General features: G+C 54.5%; 1 protein-coding gene across 1 annotated transcript; it reads left to right on the forward strand.

The window, feature by feature from the left end:
• Positions 1–11,271: 11,271 nt before the first annotated feature.
• BHLHA9 (basic helix-loop-helix family member a9) lies at positions 11,272–12,642 on the forward strand. Its single transcript, XM_054459715.1, has one exon. The coding sequence runs from the start codon at positions 11,392–11,394 to the stop codon at positions 12,097–12,099; it is 708 nt and encodes a 235-aa protein (XP_054315690.1). The 5' UTR covers positions 11,272–11,391; the 3' UTR covers positions 12,100–12,642.
• Positions 12,643–18,731: the final 6,089 nt, after the last annotated feature.

The following is an 18,731-nucleotide window of genomic DNA, read 5'->3' on the forward strand; positions in this document are numbered from 1 at the left end:
CAGGGCCTTAGCCCAACTAGAGGCCTAAATTGAGCGCTTCATGGGGTTCAATTTTTTTTTTTTTTTTTGAGACGACGTAATCTTGCTCTGTTGCCCAGGCTGGAGTGCAGTGACATGATCTCGGCTCACTGCAAGCTCCGCCTCCCGGGTTCACGCCATTCTCCTGCCTCAGCCTCCCAAGTGGCTGGGACTACAGGCGCCCGCCACCACGCCCGGCTAATTTTTGTATTTTTGGTAGCGACGGGGTCCACCATGTTGGCCAGGCTGGTCTCGAACTCCTGACCTCAAGAGATCCACCCGCCCAGGCCTCCCAAAGTGCTGGGATTACAGGCGTGAGCCACCGCGCCCGGCCTGGAGTTCCACTTTCTGACCAGAAGAGGGCGCCGGGATTCCACTTTTGTTCTTCACGCCCCGCGTTTCTCTTTCCAAAGTTGCTAAGGTTTGGAGTCTAGGAGTAAAAAGTTCCCTTCTGAGTCCGCCACAATGATGGCGGGAGGCGGTGGGAGGGTCGGCGATGGTTTTGTTCCTTTACTTGTTCACCCCGGTGGGGAGCCAGGGAGAAGAGCGTGGGAACTGGGTGGAGATGTCTGCGGAACAGTCACCCGGACACGGGAACACGGCTCTGAACGTGGGGAGAGAAGCTGCAACTGGAAAGAAACATTTGACATTTAAGGGATTGTCGGAAGAAGAGGAGCCGATCAAAAGGGACAGAAAAGGAGTGAGTGGGGAGAGATGCCAAAGAGAGGAGCCCAGTTCCCGCCGGGCACGGGGTTCAGCCTGTAGTCCCAGCGCTTTGCCAGGGGAGGCGGGCGGAGTTCGAGACCAGCCTGGCCCACAGAGTGAGACCCACCCCACCCCCATCTCTACAAAAATAAAATATAAAAATAAATTAGCCGGGCGTGGTGGTGGGCGCCTGTAATCCCAGCTGCTCGGGAGGCTGAGGCAGGAGAATGGCGTGAACCTGGGAGGCGGAGCTTGCAGTGAGCCGAGATGGCACCAGTGCACTCCAGCCTGGGCGACACAGCGAGACTCCGTCTCAAAAAAAAATTAAATACATAAAGTAATTGAGAACGGAAGCTTTGCAGTCAGGGGAAACTTATTCAGTTTTCTCATCTGAAAACGGGGCGACGGATAACAAGGGCCGTGAAGAATCCCCCCACGCGGGCGCCCCAGCTCAGAGCCCGACCCTGGGAGGCTGGAGCCGAGGGAAGCGCCAGGAGCGGGGTCTGCAGCCTCAGCCCTTCCCGCGACCCCCACTTGCGGCGGGATTCAGGCGGTGGCGACCCCCGAGTCCCTCCCCTGGGGCGCCTCCCGACGCGTCCCGGCCCCGGTCTTAGCTCGTAAATCTCCTTCACACAGAGGCCCATAAATCAGGGGTGGCGGAGGGACCCCCCAGCTCCCCGCCCCCGCCCCACTCCTGGAGAGGCGGGGGGCGCAGGAAGCCCCTGGGATGGGGGCAGCGGCTTGTTAATTACAGGTCGCGGGGCCTGATTTATGGGGGGCGGGCCGCGTGCTGCGCGGGGGCTGGGCATGTCTGGGGGAGCCCGGACGGGCTCCAGGAGGCCTGAGGGGCTCCTAAGTTCTCAGGGCCTTGTTGAAATGACAGTCTGGAGCGTAATCAACCATAACATCTTCCAATGTAAATAAAATATAAACGTAATAATACGCATGGCTAAGGCAATGGAGAGACTGTGTGTCCAGCTGTGCTAAACACTGTATCAACTCACCAAATAGTTACTGAATGCCTATTGGGTGCCAGGAATCTTGCGTATATATATTGTCTCCTGAACCTCCCCAGGCAGCTCTGAAAGTTAGTCCTTATGGTTCCCATTTTGCAGATGGAGAAATCAAAAGAGAAGTGATCGACTTGTCCAAGGTCCCTTGATTAATAAGTAGTGGGTTCAGGAATCATACACCTCGTGTCTGTCCTCCAAGCTTAACCTGCTTGGATTAGGTTATCCTACCACTTGCTTCGCTGTCTTCCTACTCCACCCATGAGCTGTGTGATCTTGAGCAAGCATCTTAGCCTCTCTGAGCCTCAGTTCTCACTGATAAAAGAGCATTCTGCCCTATCTACCTAACACGGAGTTAGGAGGATCCACTCTAAAGGGAGTTTATGAAAGTGCTTTAAAAATTCTCTCTAAAGTTCTATATGAGGCTGGGCGAGGTGCCTTACGCCTCTAGTCCTATCACTTTGGGAGGCTGAGGCAGGCAGATCACTTGAGGTCAGGAGTTTGAGACCAGCCTGGGCAACATGGTGAAAACCTATCTCTACTAAAAATACAAAAATAAGCTGGGCGTGGTGGCACACTACTGTAGTCCCAGCTACTTGGGAGGCTGAGGCAGGAGAATCGCTTGAACCGGGGAGGTGGAGGTTGCAGTGACCATGATCACGCCATTACAATCCAGCCTGGGGAAAAAAACAATTCTGTATGAAAGAGTATTAGGCCAGGCGCAGTGGCTCATGCCTGTAATCCCAGCACTTTGGGAGGCCAAGGCAGGAGGATCACGAGGTCAGGAGTTCGAGACCAGCCTGACCAACATGGTGAAACCCTGTCCCTACTAAAAATACAAAAATGAGCCAGGCCTGGTAGCGCATGCCTGTAATCCCAGTTACTCAGGAGGCTGAGGCAGGAGAATCACTTGAACCCAGGAGGCGGAGGTTGCAGTGAACTGGCATCTTGACACTGCACTCCAGCCTGGGTGAGAGAGCGAGACACCAACTCAAAAAAAAAAAAAGAAAAAAAGAAAGAGTATTAGTTTAAGGTGACTTTAGGTACTGTAATGAATAAATCCCCAAATCTCAGTGGCTTAAACATGAAGATTTATTTCCTGCTCATGGAATCATTCATGTGGTGTCTCTGGTCAGGCAGTATTTCTGGGCAGCTCTCCCCCAGCCATGACTGAGGGCCCCAGACTTCTTCCTCTTGTACCTCTGCCATCTTCAGCTTATGGCCCCCATGGCTGGCCTAGGGGACCTGAAGCCAGCAGGACGGGGCATGGAGGCTGCAGAGGTGCGGGTGGGAAGTTCGTATGGGTGGGCCTGCAGGTGGCACGCATCAGTCCTGCTCACAGTCACCAGAGAACTCAGTCGACTGCAGGAAAGCCTGAACTGCTGCATTCATTATGTCTTGTCAAGAACAGGTGACCTCAAAACCGACTGCTTTAAAACAACCATAAACATGTGCTAGTTCAGTTTCTGTGAGTCAGGGTTTTAGGAGCAACCTTCCTGGGTGGTTCCCTTCTCCCCTCGTTCATGATGGAGGATGCATGTGAGTGCTAGAGCTCCTGCAGCCCTTTTGCCACTATGAGGGAAGCCACCTTGAGAAAGAAAATATGGGTCAGGCCTGGTGGCTCACGTCTGTAATCCCAGCACTTTGGGAGGCCGAGGAGGGTGGACCACGAGGTCAGGAGTTCGAGACCAGCCTGGCCAACATGGTGAAACCCCATGTCTACTAAAAATACAAAAATTAGCCAGGTGTGGTGGCACAAGCCTGTAATCCCAGCTACTTGGTAGGCTGAGGCAGGAGAATTGCTTGAACCTGGGAGGCAGAAATTGCAGTGAGCTGAGATCTTGCCACTGCACTCCAGCCTGGGCAACAGAGCGAGACTCCGTCTTGGGGGAAAAAAAAAGCAAGAAAGAAAATATGGAGAAGGGCCGGGCGCAGTGGCTCAAGCCTGTAATCCCAGCACTTTGGGAGGCCGAGGTGGGCAGATCACAAGGTCTGGAGATTGAGACCATCATGGCTAACATGGTGAAACGCCGTCTCTCCTAAAAATATTTTTAAAAATTAGCCAGGTGTGGTGGCAGGCACCTGTAGTCCCAGCTACCCGGGAGGCTGAGGCAGGAGAATGGCCTGAACCCGGGAGGCGGAGCTTGCAGTGAGCCAAGATCACACCACTGCACTCCAGCCTGGGCGACAGAGCGAGACTCTGTCTCAAAAAAAAAAAAAGAAAAGAAAATACGGAGAAGAGTTATGAAAGAATCACAGAAGAAGAGTTATAGACCAGGCGTAAAGGATAATCAAATTCCTGTGGAAGTGTAAAGGGCCAAGAACACCCAACAGAATTCTGAAAATGAAAAACGAGACTGCAAGATTGCCCGGCCAGACAGGCATTACCCAGAAATGGTTGGAGGTGGCTTGGCAGATATGTGGCATTACAAATCACTGGAGGCAGGGGGAATGGGTCACCAAAGGGAGCTGGAAAGATTGGTAACTGGGTTCCAAGGATGACAATAATAATTAAAGCAATAATAATAGCAGCAATAGGAATGTAGTAATGGATGCCATTTATTGACACCTACACAGTGTTAAAAATATACTTTTTTTTTTTTTTTTTGAGGCAGGGTCTCACTGTGACCCAGGCTGGAATGCAGTGGCTCGATCACGGCTCACTGAAGCCTCGACTTCTCGGGCTCTAGCTGGGACCACAGGCACGCACCACCATGCCCAGCTAATTTTTTTTTTTTTAGAGATGGGGTCTTGCTATGTTGCCCAGGCTGGTCTGGAACTCCTGGCCTGAAGCAATCCTCCTGCCTTGACCTCCCAAAGTGCTAGGATGACAGGCAGGAGCCACCGCACCCAACCAGAACTCTACTGTTGGTTTCTCTCACTTTTTCCTCACACCAAACCCACAAGGGAAGTATTATCTTTTTTCGCTTTTTTTTTTTTTTTTTTTTTGAGATGGAGTCTCACTCTGTCACTCAGGCTGGAGTGCAGTGGTGCGATCTCGGCTCACTGCAACCTCTGCCTCCCAGGTTCAAGCAGGTAATACCTGTCTGCCTCAGTCTCCCAAGTAGCTGGGATTACAGGTGCACGCCACCAGGCCCGGCTAATTTTTGTATTTTTAGTAGAAACGAGGTTTTACCTTGTTGGCCTGGCTGGTCTTGAACTCCTGACTTCAGGTGATCTGCCCTCCTCAGCCTCCCAAGGTGCTGGGATTACAGGCGTGAGCCACCGTGCCCGGCCTGTAATTCCTCTCAAACAGATGAGAAAGCCCAACCTCAGGAGGGTAGCGAAGATCTCTTAAGCCAACACATGGCTCTCAGCCTCCTGGGCACCAGGTAGGAACTCTGTTTTTCCTCCCAATAACAGAGCCCTTTCCTGAGAGTTCCTGGCCTTCGGCAGCCCTGGGCCCGGGAGGCAGAGCTCGCTGTCCACACCAAGCCAGCACCCACCTATCCACCACCACCCGCACTCCCCACACGCCCTGGACCTGGAATTCCTTCTCCAGACTGACTCTGGGGCAGATCTAAGGCTGATTAGACCCCAGCTAAAAGCACAGAGGCCTCTTTGTCATTTCTTTAATGAGAAGCCAATCGCCCGGTCATTAGTGGGTGGAGGTGATGAGCAGTTTGGTACTGGGGTGGGAGGGAGGAGAATGCTCTTGTTTACCTGGATGATTTACAGCTGCAGTGGCCAAGCTGGCTGGGGAAAGGAGCAGAGGGTAGGAAGAAGAGAAAGTTAATATTCACAGAGTTCCTTCTAGGAGCCAGGCCCTGTACTGACAGCATAAAAACATGGGCTTTCATTTAATCCTACAACAAACCTGATGAAGCAGTACCATTGCATACCTCATTTTACAGACAAGGAAACAGAGGCTCAAACAAGTGAAGCATCAGCCGGGCGCGATGGCTCGCGCCTGTAATCCCAGCACTTTGGGAGGCCGAGGCAGGCGGATCACCTGAGGTCAGGAGTTTGAGACCAGCCTGACCAACGTGGTGAAACCCCGTCTCCACTAAAACTACAAAAATTAGCCAGGCATGGTGGCAAGCGCCTATAATCCCAGCTACTTGGGAGGCTGAGGCAGGAGAATCGCTTGAATCTGGAAGGTGGTGGTTGCAGTGAGCCGAGATCATGCCACCGCACTCCAGCCCGGGCGACAGAGCAAGACTCTGCCTCAAAAAAAAAAAAAAAAAGAAGTGAAGCATCTTAGCCCAGGCTACGCAGCTAATAAATGATAATTTTATTCCAGAACCTACACAACACTCTGCTGTTTAGTGTTACAGGCAGGGCTGGGGTGAGTGCAGGTGAAGGGCCAAGCAATATTCCAGCATTAGAGCAAGAAAGAACAAGCTGTCGGCAGGTGCTGGAGGGAGGGACGCTGCTCTGGGGGCTGGGAGTGGCAGCAGTGGAGAGGACCAAATGTGTGCATGAGCTTGTTAGAAAGAAACCCTGGGGTATTGAGTGTGTTCTCCAGAAAAAGGATAATAATAACAGTAAGTAATTATTAACTTTTTTTTTTTTTTTGAGATGGAATCTCACTCTGTCACCCAGGCTGGAGTGCAGTGGCATAATCTTGGCTCACTGCAACCTCCGCCTCCCCGGTTCCAGAGATTCTCCTGCCTCAGCCTCCGAAGTAGCTGACACTATAGGCGCCCGCCACCACGCCCGGCTAATTTTTGTATTTTTAGTAGAGACAGGGTTTCACCATATTGGTCGGGCTGGTCTTGAACTCCTGACCTCAGGTGATCGCCCGCCTCGGCCTCCCACAGTGCTATTACAGGCATGAGCCACCGCACCCGGCCAATAATAACTAATTTTTTTTTTTTTGAGACAGAGTCTCACTCTGTCGCCCAGGCTGGAGTGCAGTGGCGCGATCTCGGCTCACTGCAAGCTCCGTCTCCTGGGTTCACGCCATTCTCCTGCCTCAGCCTCCCGAGTAGCTGGGATTACAGGCGCCCGCCACCACGCCCAGCTAATTTTTTGTATGTTTAGTAGAGATGGGGTTTCACCATGTTAGCCAGGATGGTCTCGATCTCCTGACCTCGTGATCTGCCCACCTCGGCCTCCCACAGTGCTGGGATTACAGGCATGAGCCACCGTGCCCAGCTGATCATAACTAATTAAGTGCCCACAATGTGCCAGGTACCATGCTAAGGGCTTTCTGTGCATGGTGTCATTTACTGCTCACAGCTCTCTCATGAGGCAGTTACCAGTCCATTTTAGAGATGAAGAAACAGAGTGAGGGTCAGAGAGGTTAAGTCACCTGCTGCACCTCTTGAAGTTGGGATTGGCTTGGGAGTCGGAAAAAACTGGCTGCTTACTCTCTACGCTGTGTTGTCAGGATTCTTGGTTGTAAACAACCAAATCCAACTTGAGCAGAAGGAAGAGGCGGGTATTGGCTCTGAGGTAGCTCACAAAATCAATGGAAAAAAAGTCTGGGGCACAGTCACTCACGCCTGTAATCCCAGCACTTTGGGAGGCCAAGGCAGGCCAATCACTTGAGGTCAGGGGTTCGAGACCAGCCTGGCCAACATGGTGAAACCCCGTCTCTACTAAAAATACAAAAAATTAGCCGGGCGTAGTGGAGGGCGCCTGTAATCCCAGCTACTCAGGAGGCTGAGGCAGGAGAATCATTTGCCCAGGGACACGGAGGTTGCAGTGGGCCGAGATCCACTGCACTGCAGCCTGTGCAATAGAGTGAGACTCCATCTCCAAAAAAAAAAAGAAAAGAAAAAAGAAAAAAGTCTCGGAAATTAAGGTTGGGAAACTCGTAAGAATTATAGGAAACTGGGTAGCTAGACCCACGGCCTAGCCAGGAACCTCCTCTAGATGCCAGTGTAGGATGTGGAGGGCCACAGGCCCCGCACCGGCACTGTGATTTCTCCACTGTTACCTGTTTGTTTCTTTGGGACATCACTCCAGATTCAAGTCAGGCAGTCAAGTGCCTGGGCTCGCGTCTGTCCCAGTAACCAGAAATCTCTGCCCCTCAGAGCCCCACCATGGAGGCCCCCTTCTCCCCAGATAGGAAGGCTGTTCAAATGCCGCATAGCAAACAGTGATAACAAAAACATCCACCACAGCAGGCGCCTGTAGTCCCAGCTACTCAGGAGGCTGAGGCAGGAGAATCGCTTGAACCCGGGAGGGGGAGGTTGCAGTGAGCCGAGATTGCGCCACTGCACTCCAGCCTGGGAGACAGAACGAGACTCCACCTCAAAAAAAAAAAAAAAAAAAAAAAAAAAATCACCGAAGTCATGGGTGCCCTGGGTCCGAGGTGACCATATGCCACTGGCTTTCTTGTCCCCATGTCCATGGCCGGACCTTTGTAGAGAGAGCCTCTGAGCTAAGGCTTCTGCTCTTAAAGGAGGATATGGAGACGACACCCCTTTTTGTCATCTGCTTTATCCCATTGGCACCCCCACATGTCAATTCTATTTTCCAAACAGGTGTTGACTCCGTGCCCTTCTCTCACCATTGCCTGCATAGCTCAGGCCCCCTCTTCCTCCAGGACCCTTGCTTCCTAAGTGGAATTTGTCTTAACATCCATTCTCCACACTGCTCAAAGAGCTCTAGCTGTAATTCAAATACGGCTGACATTCCTCAGCTTAATAACCTTTTGCGGTACCCAGCTGCCTACAAGGCGAAAAGCAAGCTTTTGGCACGACGCCTGGTGATCTCCAGCCTTATCTCCCGTCACTCCCTAGCCTCACATTTGGTGGTTTGGCAAAGTCACTTTCCTGTATTTTCCGCATCATCCTGTGACCGCTTACACTTCCGGGGCCTGGCACCTGCTGTTCCCTCTACCTCCTGTCTGCTTGGCAAACTGCTATTCATCCTTTGAAATCCAGTTCAGGGCCGGGCGCAGTGGCTCACGTCTGTAATCCCAGCACTTTGGGTGGCCGAGGCGGGCGGATCACTTAAGGCCGGGAGTTCGAGACCATCCTGGCCAACATGGTGAAACCCCGTCTCTGGTAAAAATACAAAAAATAGCTGGGCATGATGGTGGGTGCCTGTAATCCCACGTACTCGGGAAGCTGAGGCAGGAGAATCGCTTGAACCCGAAAGGTGGAGCTTGCAGTGAGCCGAGACTGCGACACTGCAGTCCGGCCTGGGCGACAGAGCGAGACTCCGTGTCAAAAACAACAAAAAAAAGTTTCTGTTGAATGAGCGCATGAAGGGGCAGAGGCTGCAATTGCGCCCCTACGTCTCCCACACTGGGCGTGTGGGTGGAAACGCCAGGGTCTCGCCTGGGAGAGAAGGAGGCTCAGGGCTTCCTGGGACCCGCTCTCTGGAGGGGGCGGGGTCGAGGCCCCCGTGAGCGGCTCCCGGACTTTCTCTCCCGGGCGGGCGTTCCGTCCTCCCTCGGGCAGCGGCGCCGGAACTTCCGGAGGAAGAGCCGGAACTTTTGAACCCCAGGCCCCGCCCGACGCTAATAGGCACCTTCGCGGCCGCCGGCGGAACCGCCAGACCCTAAATCACGGCGCCCCGCCCGCCCGCCCGCCGCGTCCTCCCGCCCGGGCCGAGAACTCGCGCTCCCGGGCACGAGCAGGTGCCGCGGAAATGCCGGGCCCGCCGCTCGCTTTGAAGTCGGCCGCGCCCCGCAGCGCCCGGGAGTCCCGGGTTCCAGGAGGGGGCTCTTCTCCCGGGTCCTCGGGGTTCTTCACGTGGGGCCGTTTCCTGACCTGCGCGGGGAAGGGCGGGAGCGGCCGGGAAACGCCACCGGGGAACGCGCGCTGCGTGGACATTTTCTTTGTTTTTACTGACCTTTTTTTTTTTCTGGTTTATTTTTTGTTGTTTTTTGAGACGGAGTCTCGCTCTGTCCGCCAGGCTGGAGGGCAGTGGCGGGATCTCGGCTCACTGTAAGCTCCGCCTCCCTGGTTCAAGCGATTCTTCTGCCCCAGCCTCCCAAGTAGCTGGAACTACAGGCTCCCGCCACCACGCCCAGCTAATTGTTGTATTTTAGTAGAGACGGGGCTTCACCATGTTGGCCAGGCTGGTCTTGAACTCCTGACCTCAAGTGACCCTTGAGTCTTGAACTCCTGACCCCAGTACCTCGGCCTCCCAAAGTACTGGGATTACAGGCGTCAGCCACCGCGCCCGGCCTCTAGCTGCTTTATAATTCCACATATATTGCAGATTTGGGGGAAATAGAACCTAGGAAATACAGATGTCCTTAGGATGCTTTCATCCTAGCGGGCAAGGCAGACAATCGGAGAAGTAAATACCTACACTCTGCTTCCTAATGCCTCATTATTTTCTTCTATGGCGAAATTCACAGTTTGAAATAATGGGGTTATTGGCAATGCTCTTTTGGCGAGATGGATGTGAACCACACCCCCATTCCAGTGCCACAGTCCTTGGCATTTTAGAGGCATTTGGATTATGACTGGGAATGAGTGGCCTTCAGGCGCTCCAAGTAACTCAGCTGTGGATGCCGGAAATTCCACTGGGGGTCTTTCTCTGGGAATGAACATTAACTTTTTTCTGAGACCCTCTTTGAAATGCAAACCCCTGGGGGAAGAGGACAGAGGCTGCTCATTGAGTTCATAACCTGGCAGGGCTGTGTCACAAGACAGGGCTGCCCCAGGGCTCTGGACCCCAAAGATGCCCCTGATGTGGACCCAGGGCTGCAAAGGGATCTTCCCCTTCACCCTCTGCTGCTGACTCATCCCAGCTCTGCCTGCAGAAGGGGAGTCAAAGGGCAGTGGAGGGAGAGTCAGGCCCAACCAAAACCCGAACCCCAATTGCAGCCAGCCGCCCTCCATAGCTGAAAAAGCCGGAAGCTCTGGGTCAGCCTTACCTGCAGAGCCCTGGCCCTCCCATATGAGCCCTGCCAGGACACTCATGCTTTTCCTCAATGACATCTCTGTGGTTGCCCACGGGACTTGACAAGAACTTTGAAGGTTTTGTTGTTGTTGTTGTTTTTCTGAGATGGAGTCTCGTTCTGTCGCCCAGGCTGGAGTGCAGTGGTGCGATCTCGGCTCACTGCAACCTCCAGCTCCTGGGTTCAAGCCATTCTCCTGCCTCAGCCTCCCGAGTAGCTGGGATTACAGGCGCCTGCCACCACGCCCGGCTAATTTTTGTGTTTTTATTAGACGGGGTTTTATATACTCTGTTGGCCAGGCTGGTCTCGAACTCCTGAACTCAAGTGATCCGCCCGCCTCGGCCTCCCAAAGTGCTGGGATGACAGGCGTGAGCCCCGGTGCCCAGCCCTCTGCCACTCTTTTTATTCCTATCAGCTCTCCTGCTAGAAGCCAAACTTAGCACCTTATCTGGGAGTGGGGAGGAAGAATGTGGAACCCAGACACCCCACAGTGGACCCAGAGCGAGGCAGGGCAAGGTCCCCGGGGCAGCGTGGCCGGGCTGCCCGTCTGGTCCCCGCTTACAAGAACCTGCAAGCTTCCCTCTTTGCTTTCCTTCTTTCCCTCGGTTCCTCCCCCGCCGACCTACCTGGAGGCCGATAATAAAGCAGGAGGAGGGAGATGGATGGACGGGAGGGCGGGGCGCCGCGTGGTGCCATAAAGCCCAGCTGGAGGGGGCCTGTCTTGGGAGTGTCTGGCCCCAGGAGCCGGGAACCGTCCGCGTCGCGAGCCGGGCCGGGGCAGTGGGCAGAGGGCAGACGGCAGAGGGCCGGGGCTGGGGCAGAGGGCGAGTGCCCGGGAAGGCCATGCTGCGGGGCGCGCCAGGACTAGGCCTCAGAGCGCGGAAGGGGGCCGAGGGCTCTGCGGAGGACTTGGGGGGCCCCTGCCCCGAGCCCGGGGGGGATTTGGGGGTGCTGGGGGCGAACGGCGCTTCCTGCAGCCGGGGCGAGGCGGAGGAGCCGGCGGGCAGGAGGCGCGCGCGGCCGGTGCGGTCCAAGGCGCGGCGCATGGCCGCCAACGTGCGGGAGCGCAAACGCATCCTGGACTACAACGAGGCCTTCAACGCGCTGCGCCGGGCGCTGCGGCACGACCTGGGCGGCAAGAGGCTCTCCAAGATCGCCACGCTGCGCAGGGCCATCCACCGCATCGCCGCGCTCTCCCTGGTCCTGCGCGCCAGCCCCGCGCCCCGCGGGCCCTGCGGACACCTGGAGTGCCACGGCCCGGCCGCGTGCGGGGACACCGGGGACACAGGCGCCAGCCCCCCGCCGCCTGCAGGGCCCAGCCTCGCGCGCCCAGACGCCGCCCGCCCCTCGGTGCCGTCCGCGCCCCGCTGCGCCTCGTGCCCCCCGCACGCGCCCCTGGCACGGCCCAGTGCGGTGGCCGAGGGGCCGGGCCTAGCCCAGGTCTCCGGGGGAAGCTGGCGCCGCTGTCCGGGGGCTTCCTCTGCCGGGCCGCCTCCCTGGCCGCGGGGCTACCTGCGATCCGCCCCCGGTATGGGCCACCCGCGCTCCTGACCGGCCGCGAGGCACCGGCTGGGCTGCAGGGAGGCCGGGCTGGCAGTTGGACTACAAAAGCCAGGACTGCAAAGGCGTCCTGGACAGAGCAGAACTGGACCGGCTGAGACCTGGCGTGGAAGAGACGCGGCCTCGCCAGAGAGAAGGAGCTCCGGGACCTGGGGTTGCGCCCCCACATCCCAGCCTGGGGCAGAGAGAAGGAGCTTTGGGGCCTGGGGCTGCGCCCCCACATCCCAGCCTAGGGAGGCAGTTGCCAGAAAGGCTCAGGATCCTGAACTCATCTTGGACTCGAACTCGTCTTGGAATGCCGCCTTCGCACCCCTGCGCCTCCGAGCCCTGTGTGTTCTCGATGCTTTTAGGAGAGTGAGGGCTTTGGGGCAGGTGTGGGAGCGTGGGAGTGCGGGTGGGGCCTGCTGTGGTTTCGTGGGCACATGAGTGCGGAGTCCCCTTCCCTGCCTGCGCTGCTGCCCAAGCCTGATCCGGGAGAGGCAGGATCCGGGAGAGGCAGGCAGGGGCAGCAGCCAAATAAAAAGGAAAAACTCATTTCTGTCCGATACCACGACTCCACTGGGCCCCGTGGCCCAGGGTGGCAGGAACGCCTGAGGGCTGGGGGCTCTCCTTGGAATGCTGGGCGGGGCCTAAGGCCCACAGGTAGACGCCTGGGGGAACTCGTTCATAGCAAGACCCCAGGTGTGGCTGAGCACTGTGGGGGCCCAAGGGGAGGAAAGAGACATCCAGAGACCCCCTCCTCCCTGAGTCCCCTGGGGTGGAAGAGGATATGATCAGGAGAGGGGTCACGGGGCCTGGGAGGCTAAGGATGTGGTCAGCCCCATCTCCGGACCTCCCTGCAGAGCTGCCTGGAACCAGCCACAGTGAAGGGAGAGTCTGGCCAGGTCTCAGGGAAGGAGGCCAAGGGCAGGGCTAGGATTGGGGGCCAGTAAGTCCTGCATGCATGTACCCCGAGCGACAGGCAGGAAGAGCTCCCAGGGAACCATGGGCCAGGGCCCCCATAATGAGGGGCCGACTTGGAACCCAGGAAGGATTCTGGGGAGGGGGTTGAGTGAGGGCAGAGGGGCCTCAGGCCAAGCCTGCTGAGTTGGTGAGAGACACAGCCAGCTGCCCCGAGAGTTTTGTCCAGAGAGCTGCCCTGCGTCTGAGATGAGCTGGTGTCTGGCCCAGCTCAGGCTAAGGGTCTAATGTTGCAGGGGCTGCCTGCTGGGCCAGAGCCCAGAGGTGCTGGGGGAGAGCTGGGCTCTTGCCAACAGGAGAGGGAAGGGTTCCCCACAGCTAGCTCAGAGTGGGGATTCCACAGAAGCTAGAGAAACGCCATTAGGCATAAACCGAGGGAGAGTTTCCCAGAGCACGTGGGGTGAGGCTCACCGCTACAGTTAAAAGTGCCTCTGCTGTCTGCAAACCCCAGCCCTGGCTGGCACGCTCAGCATCCTGTCCCCAGCCACAGCCCTTAGGGTTCCCAATTGCACAGGGAGGCTGTGACTCTATTCAGAGGGGACGTGGGGTCTAGCCAGGAGCAGCAACAGGTGAGATGCTGGCCCCAGCCCTGCCTGCCGAGCCCCACAGTGCCACAGGCTGCCAGTGAGAAGGAAAGAGCCAGGCCTGCCCTGGTCCAGCCCCTGCCCAGCCGCCTCTCTCAGCCTCTAGTTCCTCCCCTCTGACATGAATAATGATTCCAGGATGGCTGTGAGGATTGTAAGTGGTTCGTAATGGACCATTTCTGGCAAACAGAAGGTGTTCACAAACTGTCACTGTTTGTGTACTATTAGGATCTTATGAGAAACCAGCTTGGACAAGGCTGTAGCCATGTTTCAGCTTCAGGTATTTATCCTCTGGAAACACGATACAAGGACCAGCAAGTCCTGCTTTGCCAAATTCCAGGACTGAAAGAAATAAGGGGGCCGGGTGCGGTGGCTCACACCTGTCATCTGAGCACTGTGGGAGGCCGAGAGGCGGGTGGATCACCTAAGATCAGGAGTTCGAGACCAGCCTGGCCAACATGGTGAAACCCCATCTCTACTAAAAATACAAAAATTAGCCGGGTGTGGTAGCGCATGCACCTGTAATCCCAGCTACTCAGGAGGATGAGGCATAAGAATTGCTTGAGCCCAGGAGGCAGAGGTTGCAGTGAGCCGAGATTGCGCCACTGCACTCCAGCCTGGGCGACAGAGTGAGATTCTCTAAGAAAGAGAGAGAGAGAGAGAGAGGGAGGGAGGGAGGGAGGAAGGAAGGGAAAGAAGGGAGGGAGGGAGGAAGGAAGGAAAAGAAAGAGAAAGAAAGGAAGGAAAGAAAGGAAGGAAGGAAAGGAAGGAAGGGAAAAGAAAGAAAAAAGAAAAGAAAAGAGAGAAAACAAAGGAAGGAAGGAAGAAAGAAAGGTTCTTCCCCACCCCGTCACACTCTGAGCCTGGAAATAGCAAGGACACCCCTGCAGGCAGAATCCTGACGCGGCAGCCCCGTGAGTTCAGTGGGAGGATGTCACAGTTCTGGACTTCCAGCTCCTCACTGAGCAGCTGAGTGATCTTGGGCCAATCACCTGGCGGCTTTGAGCCTCGGTGTTCCCATCTGTATAATGGGCTAGAATAAGTACTTACATCATAGGCTGTTTTGGAGACTAAATGGGACGATGCATTTAAAGCACTAGCATAGTGCTTGGCCCACATAAACGCTCACTGGGTGGAGGCTGTTCAGACATATTCAGTTCACAAGGTTGTTACAAGGAGAGAATGCATGGGAAGCTGTTTTATAAACTGTAAATCCAGGATACATTGGCTGCTATCATGGTTTTTCCAGGGCTGTGTGTTTGGGTGCTGATATGTGTTTGCCTAGGATTCTGAGTTTGTGATATGTACATATTTTGTGTGTGCTTATATAGATGTGTGGCTGCGTGGATATTTGTGTGGGTATCTATATACGTATCAACCTAACAGGTGCTTCCTCATCTCTCTGATGCCGCAGGGGATCCTGGGCCTGAGTAGCCTCAGTTACGTGTTGCTGAGGTTTTCTGGAACCCTTGCTTGATTTTTCTGTCTGCTTCCCAAGATCGTATCCATTCTCCAAGATGACTTATATGTGGTGAAGAAAAGATTTTGTGATTATTAAAAAATGGTGGTTTCCACTGAGATCACATAGGTTTGCCCAAATATTGTTTAAAAGGCACAATGATAGGCATGAAATGCATAGAGAAAGGACAATGCCAGGAAGGAAAGACGCACGTGTAAGACAGAGCCGCCAAGTCATGGCTCACTGTAGCCTTGATTTCCTGGGCTCAGGTGATCCTCCCACCTCAGCCTTCCTAGTAGCTGAGAATACAGGCGTGCGCCACCATGCCGGCTAATTTTTGTATTTTTTGTAAAGATGGGGTTTTGCCATGTTGCCCAGGCTGGTCTCAAATACCTGGTGCTCAAGTGATCCTCCTGCCTTAGCCTCCCAAAGTGCTGGCATTACAGGTGTGAGGGGCCTGGCCTTAATTTTCTTTTTTTCTTTCTTTTTTTTTTTTTTTTTTTTTGAGATGGAGTCTCGCTGTGTCGCCCAGGCTGGAGTGCAGTGGCGTGATCTTGGCTCACTGCAAGCTCCGCCTCCTGGGTTCACGCCATTCTCCTGCCTCAGCCTCCAGAGTAGCTGGGACTACAGGCTCCCGCCACCACGCCCAGATAAATTTTTTTTGTATTTTTAGTAGAGACGGGGTTTCACTGTGTTAGCCAGGATGGTCTCCTGACCTCGTGATTTGCCCGCCTTGGCCTCCCAAAGTGCTGGGATTACAGGCATGAGCCACTGCGCCCATCCTAATTTTCACCAGGGTCTTCATCATTGTTATCTTAAAAGGTGAAAAATTAGGCCCAGCCAACATGGCAAAACCCCGTCTCCACTAAACAAAAATTAGCCAGGCATGGTGGCGGGAGCCTGTAATCCCAGCTACTTGGGAGGAGGCTGAGGCAGGAGAATCACTTGAAACCCAGAAGGTGGAGGTTGCAGTGAGCCGAGATAGCACCACTGCACTCCAGCCTGGGCAACAGAGTGAGATTTGGTGTCAAAAAAAAAAGTGAAAGATTAGTCTCCTTAGGAAAACTCCGAAGAGGAGTAGGGATGTGTTTTGAGCAAGGACAGAAAGGAAGACGTATCCCCAGTGGGTTCCTTCAAGTGGACCCACCTCCCTGGATGTGAAATTCTGGGGTGCTTGCTGATGGGCGCATGATTACATCAATGTTTATCACACTTTACATAAGTACGTGCGTGTGTGAGAGTGTGTGTGAATGAGTGTGCGAATGTGTGTGTGAATGAGTGTGCGAGTGTGTGTGAGTGAAGGCGTGTGTGTGTGTGAATGAGTGTGCGAGTGTGTGTGAGTGAGGGCGTGTGAATGTGGGTGGGGGTTGAGAGTGTGCGAGTGTGTGTGAGGGTGAATGTATGTGGGGTGAGAGTGTATGAGTGTGTGTCAGTGTGTGTATGAGTGTGTCAGTGTGTGTGTGTGAATGTGTGCGTGTGTGAAGGTGTGTGAATGTGTGTGAATGAGTGTGCGAGTGTGTGTGAGTGAAGGCGTGTGTGTGTGAATGAGTGTCCAAGTGTGTGTGTGTGAGTGAGGGCGTGTGAATGTGGGTGGGGGTTGAGAGTGTGCGAGTGTGTGTGAGAGGGTGAATGTATGTGGGGTGAGAGTGTATGAGTGTGTGTCAGAGTGTGTGTATGAGTGTGTCAGTGTGTGTGAGTGTGTGAATGTGTGCGAGTGTGTGAAGGTGTGTGAATGTGTGGGTGAGTGTGTGTCCGTGTGTGAGTGTGTGTGTGAATGTGTGTGTCAGTGTGTGTGTGAGAGAATGTGAGTGTGTGGGAGTGAGAGTGTGTGTGAGTGTGTGTGTGTGTGTGTTAGTGTGAGAGTGTGTGTGAGAGAGTGTGTGTACACACAGATGTCAGGAGGCTACTTTCACTCCTGGAGCAGAACTCCTGAACGGGGCCCAGGAAGGCTTCAGTGAGAAGAGGAATTGGCTTAATTGCACCTTCCCTGTCAGCCCCGTAGGGTTTTCTGACACCCAGTGAGATGCCAAGGATGAAAGGGCTGTGGGGCATACATAGGAGGAGGATGTGTTTCTCCTTCCCCTCGGCTTCGGCTTATGCTTCTGAGGTTTCTTCCCCGCCCCACCTCACCCCCAAAGGACCCCTCATGGGCTGGTCCACTCCCGCGCACTGTTCACATCCCTGTCCTCTCTCAGCATCCCTCTCATGTAGGGTGCACAAAGGTTGGGGTCACCGCCGGGAGCCCAAATCCGCTGCTGCCTCCCTCCGGCTCCCTCCACTCTGGTCATTCCCCTCATCACTACCTGCCACTAGGTGGCGCTGAGACTCCAGCATCCCACACGGGAGGAGCAAACGTGGGTCCCTAATTCCCCCCGACCCCAGCTCGCCCAGGCAACCTCGTGTCAGGGACTACTCTGGGGACTTCTTAGTTTTTTCTTTCCTCCTTTTATTCCATCAAAAATTTAACATATAGCCGGGCGCGGTGGCTCACGCCTGTAATCCCAGGTCTTTGGGAGGCTGAGGCGGGTGGATCACCTGAGGTCAGGAGTTCAAGACCAGCCTGGCCAACAGGGCGAAACCTTGTCTCTACTAAAAATACAAAAATTAGCCAGACGAGGTGGTGCGCGCCTGTAATCCCAGCTACTTGGGAGGCTGAGGCAGGAGAATCGCTTGAACCCGGGAGGCAGAGGTTGCAGTGAGCCGAGATCCTGCCACTGCACTCCAGCTTGGTGACAGAGCGAGATTCTGTCTCAAAAAAAAAAAAAATTTTTTTTAATTTTCTACTAGGCACATTTTTGGAACATAAAAATAAACAGATGAAATCAATAATGTTGATTTTAATAATGTTTTATTTAGCCCAGCATATCCAAAATATTATCCTTTCAATATGTAATCAATAAAAAGCATTAATGAGATATTTTCCATTCTTTTTGTGTTTGGACCCAGTCTTCAACGTCTTGTGTGTATTTTATACTCACAGCACATCTCATCTTAGATGAGTCACATTTCAAGGGCTCGGAAGCCACATGTGGCTAGGGGCTACCGCATTGGGCTGGGTAGCTGTAATCCCTCCACCCAGGGGTCAGCTCCTAGGCTGTACCATGGCATTCTGCCCAACTGGATCCCAGCTTGGAGCCTAAGGGGTCTCAGGGACCCACCTAGCCACCCTGTGAAGGAGCTTTCCTGTTATACAGGATTATCATATTTGTGGACACTGATGAGCAGGGGAGCCCAGCTCGCTCCCAGGCCCCACACCTGTCCTCCCTGAGGACTGAGAGGAGGATGAGGCAGCTCCCCAAGGTCTTCATTTTGCAAATAATGATGGGTTTCCTTTATTGAGCACAATTCTTTTTTTTTTTTTTTTTTGGGACAGAGTCTCACTCTGTCACCCAGGCTGGAGTGTAGTGGTGTGATCTCCACTCACTGCAACCTCTGCCTCCCGGGTTCAAGCGATTCTCCTGCCTCAGCCTCCTGAGTAGCTGGGATTACAGGCACGTGCCACCATGCCCAGCTAGTTTTTGTATTTCTAGTAGAGACGGGGTTTCACCACGTTGGCCAGGATGGTCTTAATCTCTTGACCTTGTGATCTGCCCGCCTTGGCCTCCCAAAGTGCTAGGATT

The sequence above is a fragment of the Pongo pygmaeus genome, chromosome 19 (genome assembly GCF_028885625.2).
Source record: "Pongo pygmaeus isolate AG05252 chromosome 19, NHGRI_mPonPyg2-v2.0_pri, whole genome shotgun sequence".
NCBI classification, from domain to species: domain Eukaryota; kingdom Metazoa; phylum Chordata; class Mammalia; order Primates; family Hominidae; genus Pongo; species Pongo pygmaeus.

Bases quoted from the DNA above. Each gene is read 5' to 3' on its own strand.
- BHLHA9 (XM_054459715.1), top strand. From the start codon at position 11,392: ATGCTGCGGGGCGCGCCAGGACTAGGCCTCAGAGCGCGGAAGGGGGCC.